At 47.8% G+C, this 18,579-nt stretch overlaps 7 protein-coding genes across 7 annotated transcripts; 2 read left to right on the forward strand and 5 right to left on the reverse strand.

Annotated features, from left to right (window-relative positions):
- The first annotated feature begins 16 nt into the window (after nucleotides 1-16).
- B0J16DRAFT_332526 (FAD dependent oxidoreductase) lies at nucleotides 17-1,818 on the forward strand. The gene is made up of 3 exons (XM_046126720.1): nucleotides 17-223; nucleotides 361-1,257; nucleotides 1,306-1,818. The coding sequence occupies exons 1-3, from the start codon at nucleotides 193-195 to the stop codon at nucleotides 1,656-1,658; spliced, it is 1,281 nt and encodes a 426-aa protein (XP_045986108.1). The 5' UTR covers nucleotides 17-192; the 3' UTR covers nucleotides 1,659-1,818.
- A 398-nt stretch (nucleotides 1,819-2,216) lies between these two features.
- Nucleotides 2,217-2,949, forward strand: B0J16DRAFT_315890 (ribosome biogenesis protein Nop16; the record flags this gene model as incomplete). The annotated part of the gene is made up of 2 exons (XM_046125279.1): nucleotides 2,217-2,332; nucleotides 2,397-2,949. The coding sequence occupies 2 exons, from the start codon at nucleotides 2,217-2,219 to the stop codon at nucleotides 2,947-2,949; spliced, it is 669 nt and encodes a 222-aa protein (XP_045986109.1).
- A 245-nt stretch (nucleotides 2,950-3,194) lies between these two features.
- Nucleotides 3,195-4,487, reverse strand: B0J16DRAFT_55667 (uncharacterized protein). The gene is made up of 3 exons (XM_046134062.1): nucleotides 4,238-4,487; nucleotides 3,957-4,177; nucleotides 3,195-3,905 (listed from the first exon to the last, which is right to left on the reverse strand). The coding sequence occupies exons 1-3, from the start codon at nucleotides 4,394-4,396 to the stop codon at nucleotides 3,440-3,442; spliced, it is 846 nt and encodes a 281-aa protein (XP_045986110.1). The 5' UTR covers nucleotides 4,397-4,487; the 3' UTR covers nucleotides 3,195-3,439.
- Nucleotides 4,488-7,785: 3,298 nt separating this feature from the next.
- Nucleotides 7,786-8,511, reverse strand: B0J16DRAFT_380090 (uncharacterized protein; the record flags this gene model as incomplete). The annotated part of the gene is made up of 1 exon (XM_046131044.1): nucleotides 7,786-8,511. One exon carries the CDS (start codon nucleotides 8,509-8,511, stop codon nucleotides 7,786-7,788), a length of 726 nt encoding a protein of 241 aa, XP_045986111.1.
- A 2,249-nt stretch (nucleotides 8,512-10,760) lies between these two features.
- On the reverse strand, nucleotides 10,761-12,687 carry B0J16DRAFT_394251 (uncharacterized protein). The gene is made up of 3 exons (XM_046132121.1): nucleotides 11,816-12,687; nucleotides 11,739-11,767; nucleotides 10,761-11,690 (listed from the first exon to the last, which is right to left on the reverse strand). Exons 1-3 carry the CDS (start codon nucleotides 12,492-12,494, stop codon nucleotides 10,938-10,940), a joined length of 1,461 nt encoding a protein of 486 aa, XP_045986112.1. The 5' UTR covers nucleotides 12,495-12,687; the 3' UTR covers nucleotides 10,761-10,937.
- Nucleotides 12,688-12,721: 34 nt separating this feature from the next.
- B0J16DRAFT_281758 (major facilitator superfamily domain-containing protein) lies at nucleotides 12,722-14,943 on the reverse strand. The gene is made up of 2 exons (XM_046123952.1): nucleotides 13,416-14,943; nucleotides 12,722-13,365 (listed from the first exon to the last, which is right to left on the reverse strand). The coding sequence occupies exons 1-2, from the start codon at nucleotides 14,818-14,820 to the stop codon at nucleotides 13,055-13,057; spliced, it is 1,716 nt and encodes a 571-aa protein (XP_045986113.1). The 5' UTR covers nucleotides 14,821-14,943; the 3' UTR covers nucleotides 12,722-13,054.
- A 229-nt stretch (nucleotides 14,944-15,172) lies between these two features.
- On the reverse strand, nucleotides 15,173-16,621 carry B0J16DRAFT_55695 (uncharacterized protein). The gene has a single exon (XM_046134063.1). It carries the CDS (start codon nucleotides 16,529-16,531, stop codon nucleotides 15,539-15,541), a length of 993 nt encoding a protein of 330 aa, XP_045986114.1. The 5' UTR covers nucleotides 16,532-16,621; the 3' UTR covers nucleotides 15,173-15,538.
- Nucleotides 16,622-18,579: the final 1,958 nt, after the last annotated feature.

Below are 18,579 nucleotides of genomic sequence, written 5' to 3' on the forward strand. Positions count from 1 at the left end.
CTGTACGTCACTTTCAGCCCGATTAGATCCATTCCATTGGATTGGTCCCTTGATCTGACTCCAAATCAGATATCAGCCCAGAAAACGTTGCAAGTGCAAAGGCGATTATCATGCCAAGTACTTTTACTCACTTCTAGTATTCACCATCGAGTCTTACTTATACCAACTAACTTCATTTCTCATTATCATATCATGGAGGGCAGGAAGAACATTGTCATCGTTGGTCAGTCGCCCCTCCATAACCACACCCTTCGCTACCTCACCTCATGACCACTACCTGTACCTTTACAGCCTCATCATGACACCTATCTCTCCCATGTAAAATAGTCCAAGGCTGGAACAAGGCTGACAATCTCCCAGGAGGTGGCATCATTGGCTCCACTACAGCTTACTATCTCACCCGCCATCCCAAGTTCAACAAAGCCCTGCATGCAATCACTCTTCTTGAAGCCGCTCCTACCGTAGCATCCGGCGCATCAGGCAAGGCTGGCGGTCTTCTCGCCCTCTGGGCTTACCCGGAATGTCTGGTTCCTCTGTCATACAAGCTCCACTCCGAGCTTGCCGCTGAACACAACGGTCCTCAGAGATGGGGTTATCGTCAAGTCGGCTGCGGAAGCTTTGAAGCTGTAGTTACCAGCGATAAACTCAAATCACTTCAAACTAATGGAAGTGTCAACGGAAACCAGGATGGAAAGGAATGGGAGAAGCTCCCCAAGCAGAACGGCGCGGCAAAGGAACTCCTTGAAGCAGGCAACTTGCCAAAAGATCTGGACTGGGTAGACCGTGAGATCATTGAGAGTTGGTCTGAGATGGGTGCACCAGGCAAAACGGAAACATCACAGGTGCATCCCCTGCACTTCACAACATCCATCGCCGAACTCGCTCAGCAAGGCGGCGCTCAAATACAAACCAACGCAAAGGTGACAAAGATCAACTCCTCAAAGTTTGGAGTTTCGAGCATAGAGTACCTGGATCGCACCACGAACGAGAACAAGGTCATCGCGGACGTCACAGATATCGTGGTGGCAGCTGGTCCTTGGACAAGCAGAGTCTTACCCCGAGCTAAGATCGAGAGCCTAAGGGCACACAGCGTCGTTTATGACGTGGACTTAAGTCCTTATGCTGTCTTTACAGATATAGAGCTTCCTCAAGATTTTATACCTGAGCATCGTGCCAAAATGGGACAGAAGAAGAGGCATAGGGGTAACGTTGATCCCGAAATCTACGCTAGACCGTTCAACGAGGCTTATGCCTGCGGTAAGTACAAATATTGAACGCAACGATGCCAATTCTGACTTTGCACAGGCGAGCCAGATAAAACTGTACCACTCCCCGATACAGCAGACCAAGTGGAATGCGATGAAGCTCAATGCGACGACATAATCTCCTACATCAGCACGTTCAGTCCCAAATTGGCCGCCGCACCTATCAAAGCCAAGCAAGCATGCTACCTCCCACAACACATCCGCTTTGGGCAGGAGAGCGGTCCTTTAATTGGCAGGACGAGTGTACCTGGCTTGTTCGTCGCCGCGGGTCATACATGCTGGGGTATCCAGAACGGTCCTGGAACAGGCAAGCTTATGTCCGAGTTTGTCTTTGATGGAGTGGCTAAAAGTGCGGATATTGACAAGTTGGATCCTCGGAAGTTCAAGGTTTAATGGCCAACCTGGTATAGGAAGTTGGTAAATAATGATTATAAACTTGACGATAGGATAATGAGACCGTATATGAACTCTACAATGTTCGTCAAAACATCAGAAGTTCTGGCACTAGGTTGAAGTGTCTGATATCCCATCAGATGATTGTAGATACGATTTACTTTTGTTATTTTGATGTTGCAGATATGGAGTTTTGCGAGGTGGTGATAGTTGCACGTGAGAGATTGCAAGCTTGTCCAGTCTTCACCATAGCGTCGACTTAGTGGGGGGATCGATTTGACAGAGGTTAGACAACAGTTCAAAGAACGAAAATAGAAGGTAATTTGCAGCTAATATTATGACGAAGTCTTATTTCTTTTCATATTTCATTGTCATTCCATACTGCTTGCCAACTTTAACATTTTCCAGAGGTTGAGCTGGGGTACTAGCGTGGCGGCACACCCACTTCCTTATCGATAAGCTTTTGCGATCAAATTTTGGCGGGCATTTTTTGTACGTCTCTCGCAAGCCTCCAATCCATACAATACCTATCAACTTCAACAACACCAATAATCAACCATGGGTCGCGAACTCCAAAAGAAGAAGGCCAGATCTGGTCGCCAGCCCGTCAGACAACTCAACCGAACCAAGAAGATCCTTAACCCCCGTGGTAACGATGCCATCGCCAAGAACTGGTACGTCGCCATCAAGCTTTTATCGACATGAAGATTTGGGGAAGAAGCTAACGCAGGAGTAAAGGAACAAGAAGGAGACCATGTCCCAAAACTACCGCCGCCTCGGTCTCGTGGCTCGTCTTAAGGCTCCTACCGGTGGTGTAGAGAAGAAGCTCGGCGCAACCACAACTCGTGCCTATCCCAACGACCCCTTCGCCATCGCCAAGATCGACAACGCTGTTGTGTCCGAAGCGCGCGTTGAGCGCGATGCAGACGGAAAGATCATCCGCATCATCGGCGACAACAAGCCTAACCCTCTCAACGATCCGCTCAACGACCTCGACAGGGACAGCGACGACGAGGGCAAGACTGCCGAGGAGTGGGGCGGTATTGCGGACGACGCTGACGAGGAGACCACCGATGTTGTCAAGCAGCTCCTCGAGCAGGCTAAGCAGCCTGATCTTCCCAAGAAGAGACACCAGAGTGCTCGTGAGATTGAGTGGTTGGAGAAGTTGGTTGCCAAGTATGGTGACGATACGGGTGCTATGTCTCGGGATCGCAAGTTGAACCCTATGCAGCAGACATCAGCCAATATCGCCAAGCGCCTTCGCAAGATGCAGAAGGAGGCTCAGGATTAAAGGAGATGTGTCTTTTAAAAGAAGGGTTTCTGAGAAAGACCCAAGGTTAAAATCGCTATCATCAAGTACGGAGCATCAAAACTGGCTTAGAACAGAAGGCGTTGGGAGTTGGGCTCGAGCATCTTGAATAATACAAGACGTCGTATATAGAATTCATTTACACGACTGAACATTCTGTACTGTCAAAGATACTGTCAAAAACACAGGATTCAAGCACATTTAAATGTCTTCAATATACATAGATTTGTGTGCAAATGTCTAACTTCATATATGCAAACCAAGACAATTCGTCACATCGCCCTTTCTGCGCAATTCATGACGCCGTTACGCCTCTCCTCCATTTAGAGGCGTTTTCCACCATACAAAAATGTTGAGCCGCATTCCAGACGCAGACGTTTCCCAGGCTATTCACACCAAGCAAAATGAACACCGTTGTATAAAATAATGAAACCAATCCATATCCTTCCTTTCATTTACATGCATTTACGACTTAGTGCCCTCTGTTGTAGTTGGCAGCGGGGAATTGAGCGACTGGAACATCCTCATAAGGGGCACCGCCTGTAGGGTTGGCATAGTTGGCGGGCATAGAGGGAGGAGCACCGCCGTGGTACTCGGTATCGTTATCGAACATGGTGTTGTTTCGTGGGGGAAGAGCGCCGAAGCGGTCAGGATCATCGTCATCAGCGCTATAGGGGTTGGCATCGCCGTAGCGAGAGTGGCCGCCGTAGCTGCTCTGGTTGTAGCCACCGCCGTAGGCACTACCCGAGGGCTCGTGATCGTCCATGTCAACTCGCTCGTAAGCCTCGTCGCCGTGAGGAGCCATGGAGAAAGCAGCCTTGTCGGGGTCGATGTTGTCGGTGCCCATCTGGCGGTTGTCGTAGCCTGGTAGGGTGTTGTGGTTGTTGTAGTAGTTGAGAGTGAAGAGGGAGACAAAGGTTGTACCAGCAAAGAAGAGGCTGTAGTATAATTAGCAAAGGTTTCTGTTGATCGAGATTTCGTATACATACGTTACAATGACACCGCAGCCAACAACACCCTTGCTGATGCCGCAGGCGGTACCGCACTGGCCAGCGGCGTTGTAAGAAGCCTGAGTGGCAAAGGCAGACAGCCAGATAACAGTGAAAGCAGCATCAACAGCAAGCATGGCATGTGGTTGGGCAAATCGTCGTGTGCGGCCCCATCGGGGGGTCATGATTAGGAAGATCCAAGCCGGCACCGAAAGGAAACACTAGAGATCATCGTTAGCTGACATGACAGATCATGAAAAGGTCGAGGCATATCGACTTACCACTCCAAAGGTCCAGCCATTCTTTCCAGTGACCTCCGCATCCTTTGCGTTAAACACACCGATTTGCAAACACCATGCGACCAGAGAAAGAATGATCTGGAACGAGTGAAGACCCAGTTTCAAGTTGGGGACGATATCGGGATCAATGTCGAACCGCATGACTGAAGGCTAATGCGCAGACTGTGTAGATGAAAGTATGTATAGAAACCCGAAGAGACGTCCTAATTGTTGATCAAGTGAGAACCAGGCTGAGTTGTATGAATGTGTCTTGTTGGCTTTTCAGCTGAAATCGCAAGGGCTTGTTTCGTCACAGGTATATCGGTTAAATGTATCCGCCGTCGTCAATGCTTTGTTCGAGACTCGCTAGATGAGAAAATGTACTTGTTAAAAATGCAAACACACAACAGGCACACAAAGAGCGTTATCGTCAATAGAAGTTGTTTGTTGTTATGAGGAGGAAAGACGTTGGTAGGCGTTGGAGGACGGGACGTTACGTTAGGTTGGGCTGGGTCTGAATTAAGTTCGATGGTCCTTGGAAACCCTGACGAAACAGGTTCCCTGGCCAGCGGGCAACTCCATGGATCCATCCACTGTCAAGGCCAGTGCCAGTGCCAGCGAGAGACATGACGCTCGCTGCGACTGGGGAAACTAAGCCTCCACAATGGATCTTTATTGGTTAGCGTTGTCCACGCGTTGCTAGACGCAACAGCAGGGCTGTCTTTGTGGCTGTGGCTGGCTTGTCCTCCCTCTTTATCTGTGTCTGTTAGATTCCGTCCATCAATTGATAGTGTCAGCACTAGTTCAGGGGGGAGAAATAACTCCTAAAAGGACAATCTAGTCAATAAAATATTTTACGCGTGATCTCGAATAGCCGTTCAATAGCGGAGGTCTAAGGCATCTATCTATTTAACAGCCTAGAGTGCCCTGCGAGGCCATGCCACAGCTGCGCCACGGGCGAAGAATTAGGGGACCACTCTGTTTGAGACACTCAACCAATGAAACCAACCGAGATGCGAAATTCTTCTAAATTTATGCTTTTCAGCTCAGTGACGCTTCGGCAGTTTCGTCAGTAATTTAGCCCAGTCGCTTCCTCTGACACTTTGTTGCGGACGTTTTATGTCATTCCTGATGAGGAAAGATGATCGTCTCTCATTTTATAAAATCCAACGACTTCTCTCTCAACATCCATCCATATGATCCTGACTGTTATACTTTGAACCGCCACGATAATTACGCATCTTTGTTGACGCTGATGACGTTTGTTGTTTTCGGATGATACGGGTTGCTGTGCCGCAGATGATGTTACACTACGACTCGAGGTGCATTAGTTGCCGTCACATCTCATCATAACCAAGATAATAAAGGACGGTCGTTGAGAGAAGGAATGCAATCAATTGAGTGACCGGCCGTTGACTGAAGCTGTCACCAACAAATTGATATTCAAGACAATCACAAGCCAGGGGCCATGGCGGATACTGGGGTCCCAACCTAATCTGCCTTTGAAACCGTCATTAAAACAGGGGCCTATTTCCGCCAATCTTCTTCTGTCGCTCTCATTCTCTCCGAATAGCCTCATAAATCCTGCTAAGGATTGAGTCACTTTCGCAAAAAAATACTCCGTATCGTGGAGAGTGTCACAGAATAAAGGAGGCCCTGAATTAGAGTAAGCTATGATATCGTAATACTTGGCATCTTACAAAAGATGATCAGGTCCTTCGGTTAACTAGGTGAGATGCATGTAATGGGAAATGCTGGTAATCTTCTGTGTATACTCGGCCATCGCTTTCGACAAAATATTCTACCTATCGTCGAGCCTCATAAGGAACTACCATCCGATAAGTGCGATATCGGCGCACGAAACTGGGTGTCAGAAATACAGCTTGGCCCAAAACGAAATGTATGATAACAGGGAGAAGATACTCAAAGCCATCTCATGACTATGGTCAAGAGATGCAAAGTACAAGTTGAACAGTCTCGTTCGAAATGCTGAGACCAGCAGAATTCAAGGACTCTGCCCCATGCTTCCAAGCAAAGCCTCTCATGAGAACGATCCTGGATCTCGCAAATCGATATGGCAAGTCATTCACTACCACTAGCTGCATCAAGCATGCCCATGGTGTCTCTCAAGTTTGCTGCCACATCGTGAATCGACATGGCCGCTTTGTCTCGGAGGTGTGGATAGTGAATGATGCATCTCTTGAGAATATGGTTCCCGAGCACCTCATCTTCAGTGAAAGTGATAATTCGGCGACGGAGTAACGCCTGTGACTAAAACTCCTTCCATCATAGAGCTTTGGGTTGACTTGACTGGAGGCCAACGAGCAGCCATCATCGGTAAACAGTCCTCGGTGAACAGTCTTTTGCATCTGCTCTGGCATTGAGCTCACATTTTGAATTCCATGCTACGCCATGCGAGAAACAAGTTGTTGGTAAGTATTCCTCATAATCCAGCTTATTATGAATATCTGCAATAGCCCTCGGTCTTATAGACCTTGACGCCACGGCATTAGCATAGCAACACTTCATCACGATGACCTCGAGTGCATTACTTGATGGATAAAAGATAATTCGATCTTGGACATGGTGTTGAAAGTTTACAGATATAAGCACTTGACTAGTGAAAGCAACATCATTATGAGTAGGTGACTACACGAGATGAGGCTAGCCTGAAGCTTGGTGTAAGATATGTGTGGGATTCAGCCTCATCTCGGTGAAGGAAGCTTGGTGTATGAAGGGAAGCAATGGCTATGTGACACTAATGCAAAAGAGAAAGCTATCTTGGTGAACCCGAGATCGTATTTGGGTCATCTATAGAGAAATACTGATTAGTAGTTTCAAGCATCTAGCATCATTCCGTCGATTGAGACATCGGCTAAACCAGGTGCCTGGATTCCTAGTATCCTACTGGTCTTGGTACGATAGCTTAAAGTGAATTATTAAACTTTCTGATAAGACTACGAATAGCTATTTGAGCTCAAAGGTGCTTACAGAGCTTCTGAAATGAGCGAAGTCTCTTACTGCATCGCTGCTTTGGTGATTGGTAAGAGTTCAAGCCCACCCCGTTGCAGTCAACCATAATGGTCCTCAACACATTGCCCATTACTAAACCGTCATGTGTAAGATCTATCTGGGAATAGCTTTCATATGGGTAGTTTCATCTTAACTTAATCTAAGAAAGAAAATCATCACATTCTCTACCCAACTTTACCAGCGCCGGGGGATCTGACTGATCAAGTACAGCATCAACATCCCCCAGCACCACACCAAGGGGTCACAAACCGATTTGATCCAAGTGTTGAGTATTTGGCTTCTTTGTTGATGACTACCTAGTTTTTCTGCCTACTATGCTTTTATCCCTGGCCCAAAGCGGGCGTTCCAATCGCTGTAGTGGTATCTCTTCCAACCAGTATTATGTCCTTCCATGACACTCGGCCGTAATAATCGTAATACACAAAAGAAATGTGTCCCAATGCGATCAATCAATGCAACGCCATCGCTGAATGCATTCCTGTGAATCCCTCTCATTCTTCTCTCTTTTTTGGTTGTTGTTACAGTAGTAAAGCTATGGGCAAAAGTACAACCACCGCAACACCAGCAGGTGGTCGTCTTCCCATAGCCGCACCATCCGCATCCTTCGAAGGTGCGGTATCTCTCATCTTGGCGTAACTCTTGATATTTCTGGATAAACCACCAGAGCCATTCAAGTCATCCTCAGAGTCGCCTCGGAGGCCAAGGTTGGCAAAGTTGGAAGAGCCAGGTATTTGACCTTGACCCTTGTACTCGATGACCTTGTGCTCGAGAATAGTATTCTCTAGAAGAGCAATCGTAGGCTCATCAGTGGGTGATGAATCAGAAACTTCGGTCCTCAATGTTGAAGGACGCTCGAAGCTTGATGCAGCGGGTGTCCCTGTGGGAACAGTTTCTCGATATGGCGAACCGCCGCGGGGATAAGTCATTGTTGCAGTAACAGGCTCATCACCACAGTCGTCACACGTCTCAACACCAGAGGTGAATCCATAAGGAACAGCAGTCGGTGTAGCATCAGCTGGCATAGCCGACATGCCCCGATAAACCTCCTTAACAGAGTAAGGAAACTGGGCGATGCCAGTAGGAACAAAGACATCGAGTGTTGTTGTATAAGTATTTGTGTAAGCACAATCCGTGCATCCACAATCTTGACACTCAGGCATCTCGACAGTGTAATAGTTGTCTGTGCCTTGTGTAGGTGTCGCAGGACCGAAGCTTTCTTGCGTGGTGCTGAAGCATTCTGTCATTGTGCGGGTGGTATAAGTATATCGCTGTGCAGAGCACAAGGCGCTGAATAGAAGGGTAGAGGCTATGAACTTCATTTTAAGGAGAGTGATGATAATATTAGAGACAAAAGGAATATTCTTAGAAAATGAAGGGTCCAAGTGAGACAGTAGATCTACCAAGGGTATCTATATGATATGCAGATCTATCCAAGGGTCCAGACGAATCAACGCCTCAAGGTTCCTTGCAGATGGTGCCTTGCATACCCAGCTCAACTCTATCTCGGATCTCAGCCATATCCGGGTTTCCAATCGTCATGTTGAGTGACCCATCACATCTGAGGGTCGGCCGCTTCGCTGTACTGCATATCAACGTTCGTCACGATCGACCAGATCTAGGGCCTATCTTAGCTAACAAGAAAAACCCCTAAAACTCTGTTCAAAACTTCAAAATGTTACAAAGCAGAACCTTGTAGGATCCTGACGTATCAGACGTCTTGATTCACATCACGCACTTTTGTATAAGACCGCTTTTGACTGTTGGGTGGAGAAGAGACTAACAGGTGCCTCTACGGATGATCACCAGTCTAAACTCCCTTTAGCGTTCGTATCGTAACGGGTGGTAGATCGAGTCTCAGATGGGACAGAGGCATTCTTTAGCGAAGCCACCAGGCCAAGAACTGTCTATATCCGTATGTAAAGCGATTGTGGCGCCTGTCAAGATGCCAATGCGGAAGCTAAATAAGTCGTCAGTAGTAACAGGGCACCCGCCAAGAGGGTGTCAGAAAGGGTGGCCACCAAATGAGTAGGAGATAAAATAATCCAGTCACTTCATGCGAACCGAGACCGTCTCTTGGACTAATTATTTCTGCCACCCAAGTAGAAGAGAATACTCTTTCTGCTCCCCTAACAACAAGGCACCTGTTCCTTGGCCATAGCTCCTTGCTCACTTTTACTTTTGCTCCGGACTGAACTAACCTGAAAGCATTGAAAGAGTCTTAACGGTTCTTCACCATTGGATACCCATAAATCTTCTGTGGCAACGGAAGGCTTCCCGCTCCTGATGCAGAGTAAGTATGTTTGTACGGATCCGTCCAATGAAGCGAGTTACATCACCATTTCTCTATAAACGACATATGATGTGAGGATCTTCAATGAATCAAAGGATTTACAAGATCAGCATATCAGGGACCAACACTCACTTTGTCTAGACTCAACGGATGATGCTGTATCTTCTCGCCACTCTGACCTACAGCTAACACTAGACAGACACTTGAGGAAATAGCAGACGTTACGAGACCGTCGTCTGTGCTTTGTGCTTCAGTCAATTCCTTTACGTACTCCGCGAATCACTTTCCAATTCTGGTTTGGTGCACTCATTAACTTTTTACTTCAATACTGTATCCTCTCAAGCTGGAGGAGAGGCATGGATATACTTTACCAATAAGCGAAAACGAGGCTTTGGTCTCGGCGGAAGCATACCGGTGGCGTTGCCTGGATTGAAGATGTCTCAGATCTAGGCCGAGCCTGGCAAGCCATATCATGGAGTTGACACAATAACTTCAACACTCGTACACTATTTCTTGGTAGAGTACTTATTTCACCGTCTTTAACTTTGAAAGCCATCTCACGATACATCAACCTCTCATCCGCAACGTCGATATGGTGGATCTCGCCCATCTGCTAGCCAGACAACCGATATAGCCCTGGCGGCCGCCGCGATGAGGTTTCCCGCGGTGGTCTTTATCTCCGGTCTAAAATGTCCGCAGAGGGAGCTTGGACCTTCGTCCTGGAGTTTGTTTAGATAGCTTCAAGAGAGCTGTACTGTACAGACAATACGTCTCAGACCCTGTCTTCAGTGATCAACACCAGGAATGTGAATCTCGAGTCCATCGTCTTCAATGATGAATATTAGCATAACCAAACATAAGCCAAGCTGTCAGTTTATTCCTCGTCCAATCACATGGCTTCTCGGCTGATATCTTGCTTTCTGAAATGTCACAAAGCTTGCCTGGGAGGAATGACAACCGAATGTGACTTGGCTTGAAAGAAAAAGGCTACTCAAGTTACACAAGCCTTTTGTTAGAGTAAAAGACGAAAGTAGGAAGTTTATTTATGCTACGTTCGATCAACATTAGGTAATTACTGCATAGCAAAAGATTATCTTCCGAGGCTTGCGCTGCCAAAATAAAGTAGTGGTGATCAAATTCTAGTCTAAACTCATACAGATCACCAAGTTATTCTGTTTCTTACGCTCTTAGTGTCAAGTTTTATGATTGTAATGTGCTGCTCATACCCTCAAAGAAAGTGATTATAAGTTCTTCTGCCAATGCTATTCTAAAGCTGATCTCAGCAGCTCCAAGTTACCTGATAGCCCCTTTCTCCCGCAGGACCCGTTCAAGTTCATTCAAGTCTTCTTTTTCGAGGCACACGTAGACATCCCAGCCATCCTATTGTGACATGTCGTTGCTAATCTTCCTTCCTTTCCCCCAGGGCGGTAGCAAGATCACCTTTCCTTCCTCCATATGGTCTACACAAGGCATAAAGTAGGGGTAAACATCATTTCCCCCGAAAAAGGCCCGAATATAACTACCACGAGCGTAGCCGCAGTCGATCCAATTCTCAAAAACGACATCGTGCTGGGTTCGAAGAGCACGGGAACTCGCTTCCTCATCTTCTTCGGGACTGAGGCTTTGCTTCACTCCGTAGAACTTCTGCAGAACATCTCCGTCGACATGACTAGCTATAGATATTCTTCTGATTGCGTCTGCCAAGCGAATACTTTCTCTCGCATCACGCTTTTGTTTGAGTTCTAATTGTTGTTTGGCTGTTTTCCTTTCTCCGGTATCTTCTTCGTCGAGTATACAATCGATCAACTTGTCAACCCGGAGGGAAAAGGCCGCCGTGTAAGTACTGTTGCCGTAATAGGCTTTTGCGCGAATCGAGTGATGCCCCGGGAATTTGATAAAGGCACGTGTCATGTCGTCGTGCTCAATACCCCCCGTTTCCCACCTGGCCTGGGTGATTCGATACCACAAAAACGCGAAGATACAATCGCTGAAGCTAATGGGTATTGCTCCATCGTGCAAAGTCATGCCGACAGCCCAACCGAAGGCATTTCGTACGTATTGTTCTTTCAAGCGGTAAATCATGTATCCTAGGCGAGACTTTTCTGTTGGGATATGGATCAGTCCGTCCCTTTTCTAATCGAAACAACTGAACTTCCACTTGTTTATATGCCAGTCATGTACCTCGATCTTGGGCATAGTTCTTCGAACATCTGAGATGAGTTAGCACTATACTCCAGTCTATTAGTAGGAAGAAATACCAAGTGGCTGGATGTTCTTGAAGGAAGTCTCTGGCAGCGTAAAATCGAGAAATTGACGCAAGAAGTTTTGAACGAATTGCATATCAAAGATGCGTTCGCTGAACGCGAAACGTATCACAAAGACGCCCTCCTTGAGAAGTTTCACTCTGACCATCACGGGATAATTAGGATTGTCAAAGTAACCGGCGATCTCTTCGGGCTCTGTGTGTTTGCCAGTAATCTCTCCAAACTCAAACAGCTTCAAAGGTAATGTCGAGATATCTTGGCATTCGGGGGCGACTTTCTTCGGCCAAAGCCAGCACATATCTTCTGTGAATCGGTCGCGGACATCGCCCTGTGTGACCGGCTGTGTGTACCACAGGACCAATCTTATCTTTCCTCCGATCACTTTCGTCCCAAAGTCGCCGTTGAGGAACGGCCAATGGCGCAAAGTCCGCTCGAATAGTTCTCTCGCCTGGGAAGCGAGACGGGCAGACAACTGGCTCGATTCCTCACAGGTAAACCCGACCGGGAACACCATGGACAATCGAATATAGTCTTTGTCTGTATGGTTCTTTTCTATTGGTGTAAGTACCAAATACTTCGATGTAAGTGGTTGCGCTATAAGTTTGAGACGGTCGGCGGCAGAAGGTCGTTTAGAGTTGTTCGAGGCCGACGGGCCTTGGTGTGTATCAGCCATAGTTAAGTCTCGTCCTGATATGAGAGAAGGTAATGATGGGTTACCAAAAAAGTCGTTTTATGAGTTGGGACGAGGATGCAAGGTTGAGATTGTTGGACCATCGAGAGGTCGCGAAGGTAGTAGGTTAGCATTGTTGATGCCACCTACCTAAGGGAAGGGGCTCCCAGCACCAGCTCTTCTCCTGCTACTTTCCAATCAGTGCTACGGAGTGACAGAGACGCTGTCTTCTAGGCTTCAGTGTGTTCAAATTAAATGGCCTAAATATCAATATAACTGGCATAAAGTCTCTAAATTATTTCCTCTCTTACTCTAGATGGGCGACAATATCCACAGGTAACTAACTGGTGGGTGGTGACCATATTGCAGACTGTACCATAGATCACACCCAGTTTCACTCACCTACCTTCCCCCGGTGTCTATCAACTGTGTCCCTTGCAGCTCTTTTCAAATCGCACCTACTTGAACTAGTACTTCGCAAAGTGGTATGTACTCGGGACTTGCGACTTCTCATGTCTCTAACACCCAACTTCTCATAGGTACCATCAGACAATCCTTTAAAATCAACGTCTTTCAATAGTCGAGTGCAGAGTGTGCTGCTTCATGAGTGATACACAGATCAGACCCAGGATGGAAAACGCCAGCAGCGTCAGCCAAACACCCCTGAAAGCTTCCACGAAGGAGGTGACAACACCATCATACCATCCCTCGGGGAGATGCTTGATCTCGTCGAGATCATCTCGAATACGGCGAATTTCATCTGCAGCGCCAGGCTGGTCGCCGAATCTATCCCAAAGTCGCGCTTTGAGGATATTTTGGTACACGGCTGAGCCAATGGTAACCCCAACAGTACTACCGAGACTACGTGCCAGGTCTAGACTTTATTAGCGATAATGAAAGTCAATAAATGAATAGGGAACTTACAGGTTGCGGAAGTTATAACAGCTTGTTGCGAGTGGTCCACAGCAGCAATACATGCCAGTAGCGTCGTCGTGAGTGTCGCACCATAGCCGGAACCGATTAAGAAGAAAGAAACAGCCATCAGCCACTTGGGACTATACTGGTTCTGGACAGTGAGAACCACCACGCCTGAAATAAGGACGAGCAAGCCTGCCACTCCGAGTCTGGTGTACCTTCCAGTCTTTTTCATGATGAAGCCAGAAAAGAGAGATCCGATCGAAATGCCGATTGGGGATGGTAGGATCTGGACACCCGACTGCGTGGCGCTGCTACCAAGAACTTGCAGGTAAAGAGGGACATAGAAAAGGGCCCCCATGACTGCCATGGTACAAGCCAAGTTACAAAGACAGGCATTCAGGACAGTTCGATCGAGAAGAAGCTTTACGGGAATGATTGGTTGGCGGGCCTTGCTCTCCCAGAATAAGAATAGCCCAAATGTGATGATAGCCAGAGGAATCGTGGTCAGCGGAAGGGGGTGCGTCCATGGGACAAGATTACCACCTGAGTTAAGTCCCAACAGCAGCAAGACCAGGAATGAACACGTCAGGAAGGCTCCCATAAAGTCTATGCGGGCAAGGAACGACTTATCCGACTGCTTGGGAGGGATTCTGACCAAGAAATGAACGGCCACAGCAGAGACGAGTACCGGTGGTACCTGAATCAAGAATGCAAGTCTCCAGCCTTGAGAAGTATGGTCGTTGATTAAACCGCCAAAGACACCACCGAGCATTGCTCCGGATCCGTAGCAGATATTACCAAGGCCTTGGACGATACCTCTCTTGCGTAGAGGAACCAAATCTGAGCCCAAGAATGTCGAGATACTCATCAAACCACCGCCTCCAATACCCGCAACAACGCGCCCGATAATCATAGTAGTCTGGCTGTGGGCTAGACCACAAATGAGATTACCAGCTGCGAAGAAGATGTTGCTGAAAACAAGACCTGGTCCTCGGCCGAAGATATCCGTCAATCGTCCTGAGATAGGCTGGCATGCAGCATTAGAAATGAGATAAGCTGTCGCGAGCCATGACAGCAGACTCAAAGATTGAAACTCGCTCGAAATTGGTCCCGAAAGAGTTGCGATGATGGTGGAATCGACAGCACCCAGGAAGACGCCTATCCAGGCAGTGCCGAAGATAAGAACCAGCTTTGTGGTCGGTACCTCATCAGCAATAACAGTCGTCTCCTCCTCCTGCCCTGCTGGAAGTCCTTGATTGGGACCATCCCCTCGAGTCTCACTTGCTGGTTCAGCATCTTGATTTTGGTTTTGGCCATTCGACTTGAGCAAGGGCGTTCGCTCGTCATTCAGCGCAGCGACGCCGTTCTCGGCAACGGCAGAAGCCGCACTGCCGCTCGCACCCTCTCTCATATTCACTCCTATCAATGGAACAATGACGAGGGAATTGAGAAAAGAAGGCAACGGATTTGAATCTTTTGTATGTCGGTAAGTATTATGTGAGATTGATGTATGCCGTGTAAAGGTCTGGTCTCGCCAGTCTCGAATAATAAGTTGCCGTTTCAATGACGGACGCTATTGGCTTCCGTCCCCAACCACCTTCCGCTAATGTCGAAGAAGGGATAGGACGCAAGGAGGTATCGGTGAGTGACCAATGACGTCGTCCGTCTAGGTCCCATTAGTCTAAGACTATCTTAGCACCTCGAGCCGAGGACGGAGTTCCAGCCGAAGACATCCATCATACATGTAATACCCTTCTCATGAGATTCAGGCAACACCATCATGATTAGGTTTAACATGACCCATTACACATGTGCTCATGATGAGACGACACACTGACTGCTAGAGACCTGCTAACTGCTCCTCATAACTGTACCATTTTAGGCCTAGACCAGTTTCATAAAGAGGGACATAGTATATATAATCTTTTTTTATTCATTTATATGCTCATAATCTTTTAGTCATGACCAAGTCCTGGCAGTAGATAATATCATATGCATATCCAACTGCCGAGCCAATTGTGTTCTCTTTTGTTATTAAATGCAACGCTATGCAAACTCATATATCCATATAAGTGGCTTTTTGGCCAATTGGACAACCAGATGACGATTCAAACTTCAACATGAATCAATCATAGTGACATCTCAATCTCCATGATCTCCTTGATACCCTCCTCGATACCCTTGGCTTGCTCGGGTGTCAGGCGGGGAAGAGGTCGTCGAGGGTGTCCACCGTAGCCGTAATAGCTTTGGATAGCGGACTTGGTACCAGCGATGGCAGCCTTGGTCAGCACCCAGTCACCCTTGGAGAGCTTCTTCTGGAGAGCTTGAGCCTCGTCCTTCTTGCCCTTGACGTACAGGTCCCAGACCTTTACACAAGTCTTAGGCATGACGTTGGCACCGCCAGCAATGATACCACTGCCACCGCTGATAAGAGTTTGGACAGTGAAATCGGCAATACCGCCAAAGGCGAGGTAGCCAGAGCCCTCCTGGAAGGGTGTCTTGGCATCGGTAGCGAGAGCGACGCGAGTGAGTTTACCAGTGCTTCCGCAGGTGAACTTTGTGCCGACAATGTTGGGGTGCTGTCCGAGCTTGATGAGCAGATCGCTGTCCATATCCAGACCAGCGACAGCACCAGGGTAGTTGTAGAGGATGATGGGAATGGGGCTCGCGTTGGCGAGGTCGATAAAGTAGTTGTAAACGGCATCTTCGCTCATCTGAGCCTTGTAGTAAGAGGGGGGGAGAACGAGAGTGGCAGCAGCGCCAACCTCGGCAGCCATCTGGCATAGCTCAACGGTACCCTTAACGCTTCCCTCTGTAGCTCCAAGGAAGACAGGAACGGATTGGAAACCAGCCTCGTCCAAGGCCTCTCGTGTAGCCTTGGTGACGGCAATCTTCTCTTCGCGGGTGCAGTGAACAGCCTCGCCGTTGGAGCCCATAGCAACAAGACCAGCCAGGCCAGCCTCAGCCAATCGCACAGCATGCTTCTTAATGACGGGAATGTCGAGCTCCTCGGTCTCGGGGTCGAAGAAGGTCATGACGGGGGCGTAGATTCCGGTAGGAAGTGAGGCGGGCGTAGCAGCGTGGCCATTCTGGCCGTTGGTAACACCGTTGGAAGAAGTCATGATGAGAGTGGTATAAGATGATTGGGGGACAGGTAAGATGGTGATGTAGGAGATGATGAGAAGCGACAGAGAAAATGTGAAAGAACAAAAATACAGACAAGAGCAAAAGACAGGGTCGGGGTTTAAAAGAAACAAAAGAGGGACTTGATACAGTACCTAGCGTAGGAAGCTCAAGGCATCATGTCGAACCGACAAGTGCGCTTTTCCGTTTGTCGGTCCCGGTTTGGGGGTGGGTTCGCTTCGGGAAGTCAAGTGCTCCAGGACGTGCGTGGGTATTGGTTCGATCGTCCCCCAATTGGATGGAACAGGAGAACCACTATACTTTTAGTGGTGATACTGTATGTGTGTTGGAATTGCCTGAAGTAAAGTGTCGTGCGCCGTCATGAAAGCGTGGTCGTATAAAGTGGCGGACAAAAGCGAGACATCAGTCATGATGCCATAAAGCTTCAATACCGCAGCTAACATCAAGATCTGGTAGTTGAAACACTTGAAAAATCTAATCGGAACATCGGGACACTGCTGGGCTCAATTATCATCATGGCTGCCAGATGATCTATCTGATGTCTGGAATGTGAGATCGGCAGTTCAGGTCCCTGCGAACAAAACTCGGTAGAAACATCCAAAAGATCTCTTGGATGCACCCTTTTCCAGCATCAAGCATCTCGCACAGACCCTTAACCTTGGATCTGGCTTGTTTTGACATGGGCAACCGGTTAGACGGGAACGACGAAGAAAAGAGGCTCGTCGATAACGAGGTCGTTGGCTCGCTTGGAAACCATGTTCAACATCCCACGCTCATGTTTATATTAGCCGGTCGAGAGTCACCCTTTAAGCCTTGAGCTGACCGTACTTGATGCGGCGTGTGAGGCAAAGTGCATGGCTGAAAAATAGGCGATTCCGAAGAAATTAAGCCTTCCCGGAAAATGACGGACCGTATGTGAGCTGAGCTCGGAGTGTGAACTATCTGAGTGCGTATAATGGGTGGTGATGCATAACTTGGTGTTGAAGGGGTACAGTACTGTCCTGTAATGCAACTGAGGGGAAACGATAGGCCCAGGGCGGAGAATTAGTGCCCCCAAAGTGGTAGGTGGGATTGCCTCAACGAGATGTTGTGTTACATGAGCGTCGACGATCACGAGACTGGAAATCGATTTCTCCGTCAAAGGCAGAAATGCGGTTTTATTTCTCATTTACCAATATATTGATAATCTATGTACATATCAGTGCGCATACAGTACCTAATTTAGGTGATAGGTAGCATGTTCTCGATTATCCATTGAAGAGCAAATCAGATCACCCATGATTTGACTTGTAAGCGGTCATGAGCCGGTATTCATAGCGGCGTGGGGGTGGGGGAACTTGACCCCGCCATAGAATTCTAACCCCTCATTCAATTGAGGCAGTAACGACCTAGTGTTGATCCATGCTTTGGGGGTGGTTCTTGCCCACTTCCTGACTCTTTGTTTGATGCGGAGGGTAGGTGCTACTGACATTCGCGGGGTTCCCCATCATGCAAATGAACCGCTGAGAGCATAGAGACGGTCTTGGTGAAAGAATGAGCTTTCACTATCACCTTCATAGATCAACAGCCTCGGGTATCTGGCATCTGTCATGATCAGTAAAAGTCGCTAGGATCTTATTAGGTCTCTTTTCTCCAATGGAAATTGTTCAATACGAGTATTTCCCCGCCCTCGTCTTAGCTGTCCGTCCATACCTATATCACGAGAAACAACCAACATAAATGAAAAGCATGCAGTGCAGCATGAGAAGAACGAGATCCTCAATCCAAAGATTAAATCATGGCCTTCCATATCTCATCAGTTAGCTGAATAACCCTCATCTTCTCCCCCAGATTTACCTCACGATGCTTCCCCACAGTCTCATCAGCTCTTCAGTATCATGACTCCATAAAGAAAGCTGTCCCTCCCAAGCTCGAGATTGGGGGGTTAAGGCGGGGACTCATTTTTCCTCCAATGGTAGGCGGAGAGAACCCCGATGTATCCCCCAGCTTTGGGAGCCAAGCTTAACTTAGCTTGCGGAGACATGAG

Source organism: Fusarium flagelliforme, assembly GCF_020744385.1.
Source record: "Fusarium flagelliforme strain FIESC 12 MPI-CAGE-AA-0113 chromosome Unknown B0J16scaffold_2, whole genome shotgun sequence".
In the NCBI taxonomy this organism is placed as follows: domain Eukaryota; kingdom Fungi; phylum Ascomycota; class Sordariomycetes; order Hypocreales; family Nectriaceae; genus Fusarium; species Fusarium flagelliforme.